At 39.4% G+C, this 7859-nt stretch overlaps 1 protein-coding gene across 1 annotated transcript in view; it reads left to right on the top strand.

Annotated features, from left to right (window-relative positions):
• The first annotated feature begins 1342 nt into the window (after positions 1–1342).
• The window catches only part of LOC119258199 (uncharacterized), a 54028-nt gene continuing 47511 nt past the window's right edge, over positions 1343–7859 (top strand). The window contains 1 exon segment of the mRNA XM_054701119.1: positions 1343–1619. Within this exon segment, the coding sequence (XP_054557094.1) occupies positions 1343–1619 (277 nt within the window).

Genomic DNA, 7859 nt, shown 5'->3' with positions numbered 1-7859 from the left:
ATGTGCATAGAAGTAGGCCCTTCTAACCATTGTCCACTTTCAAGTTCATCTTTTATAAGAAATTATAACTTAAATATCATTTGTGTTATCTTTCATTTTTCATATTGTTTCATTTGCCCCCCCTTTTTATAATGTACTGTGAGGATCTGAATTCTATGCAATGACACCCTGCCAACAAGAAAATTAAATTGTTGACTATCCATATTCATAAATAATATCAAATAATATCTCTTGGAAATTTAGAGTAAAATGGGGAAATTCTCAGTACTCATGTTTCCCTCAAAGCAGATTTGACAGGTGTTTGTATTGTCCCTATTTCCTTTACCATTTTTTCCCTATGCAGCATGGGACATTTCTTCTTCCAACAGGCCTTTGTTTTTATTTTCTATAGAGTTCTTTATCCACTGGCTCTCAATTCTTAATGAAGACTTTTTGTTCTGGTTTATATTTCAGTAACTGATTGTATTATCTGATGTACTGACAATTTGTTTTGATGAGTAGGTTTTTTTTGTTTTGTTTTGTTTTTACTTTCTAAGAGTGCTTAAAAAGCATTCAGGCTTAGGGAATAATAACAAGGGGATTTATTCAACCAACAGGAGAATCAAAAAGGTTTTTGATTCCAAGAATGGCAGGCTGTTTCACCCCAGATTGTGTCCACATTGTCCAGGAGTACCAAACAAAAGGCTGCTCATTCAAGATGGCCCTGTCCCATCAACAAAGGCCTGAGACCGTGACACACCAGCAAGCAGTGGATCGGGATACAACTCAAGGTGGCAATGGAAGGTGATCCAGATGGAGTTTCTGAGATGACACCAAAGTAGCCCACAGCCACTGTCTGCAAGTGGGACTGGACATCATTGGATGTCAGACTGCCAGAGAGCAGCTCTGGTGAACAAGGTTGAGGAAAGCACTCCGAAAGCACTGAGAAACAAAGAACTGACAGACAAAAAATTGAGTTTAAGAGAAGTGGGACCCAGGGGACGCCAGGCTTCTCATTCTGTGCACAAAATTCCCAAGTGCCAGGTGTAACACATTTTTACTGATACAAATTGCCCCACTCCCCTCCATGTTAGTTACCAGACAATGAATTATTCTCTTAGTATTTATTCTTGCCTAGGCACACATTCACCACCAAGTTTCTGCGTTATCATGTATATTTTACTCCCTTTCTAATCTTGCCTGTTTCTTAGGCTTAGTTTTGTTAACACAAGAAAGCGCATCGTGGTCTGGACACAGGCCAGTCTTTCAGCCTATGCTGACTAGTCTTCCAGACATGACCCCGACATTCTCCTTAGGGAGAATACCCATGCCTTAGGGGTCTCTAACACTGGACCAAACAGCAATGGAGGCAACAGCCACCAGGAGGCAGTGCCTGGATGATCAGAAGCAGTGGACAGTTCTCAGAGGTGAAGCAGACACAGACGGCAGGTCACCTGTCAATAGTACTGGACAGCACTGGTCAGTAGTGCTGATCACCACTGTCCACAAGAAGGCAGTGTCAAAGCTCATTATGGTAGAAGACATCTTTGCCACTGTAGCCCCAGTGGGACTGCATGCCCTGTGCTCATGTGGTAGGGGAACCACTGACCCCACCATCGCTGCCAGCCTCTGCCAGCAGCGTAAGCCTGAGTGGAGCCACTGGTGGTGGGCAGTAAAATGCCTACCAACAGCTGCCACTTGCTACTGTTGGCAAGCAGCTTCTGGGGTTAGCCACCAGAGCCCTAAGCAAGGGTGCTCTTATGATCAAACCTGGCTAGTGAGGGGCAGACCAACAACCCTAACCCAATGAAGGGGCCTTCCTGTAGTTCTTTTGAAACCTCCCTGCCCTTCAGGGCAGCCCAGAGTTAGTGCTCTGGGTAGCAGCTGCCACCATTGTAGGTGCCTTAGTGGAGCTGGGACTCAAACATGGCTAGTGCCGGGGCAACGGCTACCTGCAGGGAGCATGCTAGGGAGGCTGGCAGGAATTCCCAATTCTCTGCCAATTTGGGAGAGGAGCACAAGCTAACCACGTGGGCAACAGGGCCAGAAAGCGCCACGGCCACTCAGCCTTCAAGACAGGGGTCCTGCCAAGCCGTTCATGCCTGGTGGTTTGTGCATCAGCGCTCAGTCATTGGTCCAGTAATCCTGTGGCTAAGAGCAAGGAGACCCATTAGTGAATGTATGTCAGGGAATGTTGTGGTCATCCAGACATTTAGGAAAATGCAGTCTGACCTAGCTTACAACTGAGGAAATTATGTGAAAACGTAAAAAATTTAAAAATCCAAAGAAAGAAACAATAAGACTTAGCAACAGATCAAAAGACATAAAATGCAGTTAAGAATGACCAGCTAGAGCGCCTCCCCTGGTGGCGCAGGCGGTTGAGTGTTGCACTGTGAAGCTGTCTGCAGCTTCTGCGGCTCTGGTTTGGTCCCTGTCGGCCGGCAAGGGTCCCACATGGCAAGCAGACCTCTCCTGTCTCGCCCGCTGCTCCCCACACAGTATATTTCATCAGTCTGCCTGTTCTGTTCCCCGCTTTGTCTCTGGTGAATCCTCTCACCCTCCCACGCATCTGGCCTGTACCCCGGTTCTTAGTATGAATAAATAACTAAATCTTAAAAAAAAAAAAATCTTTAAAAAAAGAATGACCAGCTATAAAATTTCTATCTAAGATCTGAAAAGACTTTCTGAATCTTCCCCCAAGAAAAGATATTCTCTTCTCAAACAAGGATTAGGAGATGTGAAGTGAGTTTTTGGTACCAAAGTTAAAATTTTAATCAAATATTTCTGAACTGATTGGAGTTTCTATTAGTAAATAATATAAAAATATGATGTTAATAGAAACTTATGATCATACCACCAACTTTATAATATTGTTTTGTAAAATTAAACAAATTACTTCCAAATTTACTTGCTTAAAATTTTTTAACAACTGCCTCTATAATTTTAATCTTGTCTCATATAATAAACTGATGCATTTAAAGTTGACAATGCTGTATACATGTTTATAGGCAGTGAGGTTTGGTATGACTTTTAAAACCACATACTTTAGGGCCTCCCTGGTGGCGCAGCAGGTTGAGCACAGCACTGTGAAGCTGTCCGCAGCCTCTGCAGTGAGGGTTCAATTCCTAGCCAGCCAGGGAGAAACCTGCATGGCGAGGCAAACCTCTCCTGTCTTGCCCGCTGCTCCCCTCAGCAGTGTTTTCAGTCATTCAGCCTGCTCTACTCCCCGCTCTGTCTCTGGTAAATTCTCTCACCCTCTGGCACCTCTGGCCTGTACCCCAGTTCTTGTATAAATAAATAAATAAATCTTAAAAAAATAAAAAAATAAATAAAACCGCATACTTTATAATGAGCTAAGCAATTCCCTAAGAACTGTATTACATAAATGAGGTGGGGTATGATCACTATCCTATGTGATTTTTACCCCAAATTCCTGCTTTTAAAAAAAAATTACATGATTTATATGGGCCTTCCAGCTAGCCTAGGGGTTAAGTCTCAGCAACATTATCATTCTGGCCTGAATTCCATCCTGGCTAATAAGGCACCGCAGACCTCCCATGTCTCACCTGCTACTCCCCTTAGCAGTGTATTTCAGTTGATCCACCTGTTCTGCTCCCCACTCTGGCTCTGGTAAATCTTCTAACCACCCAGCACCTCTGGCCTACACCCCAATTCTTCTATGCAAAACTAAAATAAATAAAAATAAATAGATTAAATGATTTATAGACAGACATAGTCTTTGGTCAGTCACAAAAGTTTCCTTGAGATTAGCAAAGGAGAGTGGCTCTCATGACACTTAGAAGAGGAGAAAATTTGATTTGGCCATTGTAAGTCAGTAAGTCTACAAAAGTTATTTGACAGAGATACTTAAGTCACTGATAAAATCTACTTGAAAAACATTAAAGAGGTAGAGGTCAACCATAGTATATAGGTGGGAGCTCTCATTCTGCTGATACTTTTGCTATTTTCACCTGGTTATATAAGATAGTCTTATTGAGGAGGGATAGATACAAAAATATAGTGCCTATTTTCAAACCTCAATGAGTTAAGAAACAAATCTAACTTATGCTTAATTTTCCCTAACATACTGATGTTATCCTCAATATGAAAGAAAATATAAATAGGTGTGTGTAAGGTGGAAATGAGTATATTTGCATTTTAATTGCTTATTGTCATTGCTATTCACCATGCTTGTGGACAAAATTTGATTGCATTCTAGCCAAATGTAAACATTTAATGACAACTTTATACCATTGAAGTTTGTAGAATAATTATAAAACCTTTCCATTTTATCGGTTCAGAGGTAAAGTATTTTTTTCTTAAATACACATTTATGTTTTCAGATTATTAAAGTAATATGAATTCACATCAGAAGTTTGAAAAACATTTTGTACAAAATCACAAAACAAAATAAAATGTAATATAATGTTCAAAGTCAAAATGCCATCTTATTATGAAAATCTTTTAACATTTGATTATGCTTTAAGGTTTATGTTTTGACTATTTTAATTGAGTAAATTTTAAATACTAGCAGGGATCATCATCAGTAAGTCTACAAATCTTAAAAGCATGACATGCAAAATGTTTTTATACCCCAGAGGCACTTGTTCTTAAAGTCATTCTCTGTGCATTTTATGATGCATTTTGGCTCAGTGCACACAGTCAAAAGCGTGAGTATAAAGTTGAGGAAGTGGTTTCCTGATTGACAAAGCTCTGGAAATGTCACCTGCTCTATACTGCTCACTGAGGAGTTGAATTTCTAAATTGAATTTCTAAAAACAAAACAGTCCCTAAGGCAGGATTTCCCAAGCATTTCACAGCATAGGACACAGGGAATACAGTAAGGTGTATATGACAGGGCCTCCCTGGTGTTGCAGGTGTTAAACCTCAGCACTATCAAGCTATCATGCTATGACCTGCCTTTGATCCCAGCTAGAGAGCTGACCTACAGGGCACAGCCGTCTCCTCCTGTCTAGCCTGCTGCTCCCCTCAGAAGTATATTTCAGCAGATCTGCATGTTCTGCTCTCCTATCTGTCTCTAGTGAATCTTCTCAACTCCCATACCTCTGGCCTAGATCCTAGTCCTTGTATGCATACATAAATAAAAGTATAAATCTGAAAAAAAAAAAAAAGAGATATATACGACACTCAGGTGAAAATGGACCACACTGCTCATGGATGGAAGTGACTCTTCTGACCAGTCCAGTTCCCACTCGGCTTTCTCCTCCAATTCAAATCATTTAGTAAAAATTGAAATATCAGATCCTGGTGATGGAAAGATAAAGATTATGCTAAATTTTTTTTTTCTTTTTGGTCAAGAGAGAAGAAAAGGGCTTCCCTGGTGGCAAGGGGCTTAAAGACACAGTACTATCAAGCTATCCCCAGTCACTATAGCATGAGCTCGATCCCCAGCCAGGGAGCTAACCCACATGGCACAGCAGACCTTTCCTGTCTCGTCCACTGCTCCCCTCTGCAGTGTATTTTAGTAGATCTGCCTGTTCTGCTCCCCACTCTGTCTCTAGCGAATCCTCTCACTCTCCCTCACCCCACACCTCTGACCTACACTCCAGTTCTTATATGCATAAATAAATAAATCTTTAAAAAAAGGAGAGAAGTAAAATACTAGCAAAATAAATTAATATGATCCATTTTTTACCTTATTTAAAACTGGCAGAAATTCTATGTTTTTATTCATACTAATTTTTGAATAATCAAAATATGAAAGATTAGTAATATTCAAGAAATTGTTAGAAATTGTGTTATTAGAGTATTTGCCCATATACAATGAAATGTATATTTTCCCCTTATTGACTTACAAAAATTAAATTAGATGTACTTGAAAAGCAAAATTAATGTGATATTTCTCCATTAGTGCATAAGTGGTTTTGTTTCTAAGTTGGGGCGTCTTTTCCTATGTTAAGTATAAAATCCCCAGGAACCTGCCAAGCCAACTGGTGTGGCCTAGTTACCTTCTACTTGAAGATATCAGCTAAATCCTCTGTTATATTGCCATGGGCATTATTGTTGAAGGGGTGTCATTTTTCAGTCTAGTAATAGGAAATTTTGCTTTTATTTTATTTTTTTTGTTAATTTTGTTTTGTTTTGCTTTTTGATAACCTTGGCTTACTACACTGTGTATGCTTCTGAGGTATATGTCCCTGGATCCTCACATGTGTGTTATAATATCCACTCCCTATGTGCCTATAGTCCTTCACAATATGGTCCATTGTTCCCGCCCTTTTGTTACCCACTCCCTCCCCCTCTGCTAGTTCCAATTCCACAGTCAGATTTCTAGGGTTTGTCTTTGATTTGATTTTCCTGTTCTGTTGTTTAATTCCTCTATATTATATTTCTATCTTTCTCCATCTAATTTATTTACTTAGCACAGGCCCCTTTAATTCTGTCTATTGCTTTCACAAATAGTAAGACTTGATCTCTTTTAATAGCAAAATAGTGTATAGATGTATCACAGTTATTTTTAAGATTTATTTATTTATGCATACAAGAACTGGGGTGTAAGCCAGAAGTACAGGGGGTGAGAGGAGTCACCAGAGAGAGTGGGGAGCAGAACAGGGAGATCTGCTGAGGGGAGCAGCGGGCGAGACAGAAGAGATCTGCTGCATCATTTGAGATGCTCCCTGGCCTGCAGGCTGTGGGGGAATCAAACTTGTGCTGCAGTGGCTGGCAACAGCTTGATAGTGCCATCTTTAAACCCTGCACCACCAGGGAAGTCCAGATGTATCGAAGTTCCTTTTTTAAAATTTTTTAAAGATTTATTTTTTATATTACCCATACAATTGTACCCCCCTTATTTTGACTCTAGTCTCTCCTCTCCCTGCCCCCTCCCCATAGTGTGTTCTGGTTTGTAGTTGCTTTCTGATTTTGATTTTTTCTTTATTATAGTTATTCTTTTTCCTGGTCCCCTTTTAGGTTTTCTAGATTCCTGCTGAGTGAGACCATCTGATATTTTTCTTTGTCTTTCTGGCTTATTTCGCTAAACGTGATCCCTTCCAGCTCCATCCATGTTGCTGCAAATTGCATGAGTTTATCTTTTTTTGATTTCTGAGTAATATTCCATTGTGTGTGTGTGTATGTGTGTGTGTTTGTATATTTCTTTTTGTTGATGTGTTGGATTACATTGATTGATTTTTGGATGTTGAACCATCCTTGTGTCCCTAGAATAAATCCTACTTGGTCATAGTGAATTATCTTATGGATACATTGTTGGATTCTGATAGCTAAAATTTTATTGAGGATTTTTGCATCAGTGTTCATTAGGGAGATTGGCCTGTAATTTTCTTTTTTTGTGCTGTCTGTTTGGTTTTGGTATTAGCGTAATGTTGGCTTCATAGAACGTATTTGGTAGTATTCCTTCTTTTTCAATTTTTTGAGAGAGTTTGTGATCAAAGTTTCTTAATCCACTGATCTGTCTTTGGACATTTAGGTTGTTTATGTAAACTGCATATTGTAAATAGAGCTGCAATGAACATGGGACTGTATATATCTCTTTAGATTTTTGTGTTAATCCTTGAGTAGATATCTTGGAGTAGAATTACTGGTCAGATGTACGTCTATTTTTAATACTTTGAGAAACCTTCATACTTCTTCCTTGTGGACTTGACAAGCAACAGTTTATGAAGCTTTCCTTTTCTCTATATACTCCCCAACATTTGTTTCTGATCTTTTTGATATGTACCTGTCTTAAGGGTGAGAAAAAACAACTCACTGTAGTCTTGATTTATATTTCCCTGCTGATAAATGTTGATGAACATTTTTTCTTGTGCATGTAAACCAGGTATATATCATATTTGGAGCACTGTCTATTTAGATCTTCTGACCATTTTTTAAATTGTATTATTTGTTTTCTTTTTGTTGATTTG

Source organism: Talpa occidentalis, unplaced genomic scaffold (genome assembly GCF_014898055.3).
Source record: "Talpa occidentalis isolate TD23 unplaced genomic scaffold, MPIMG_talOcc4v2.1 talOcc4.4, whole genome shotgun sequence".
Lineage (NCBI taxonomy): Eukaryota > Metazoa > Chordata > Mammalia > Eulipotyphla > Talpidae > Talpa > Talpa occidentalis.
This window is presented reverse-complemented; position numbering and strand designations above follow the sequence as displayed.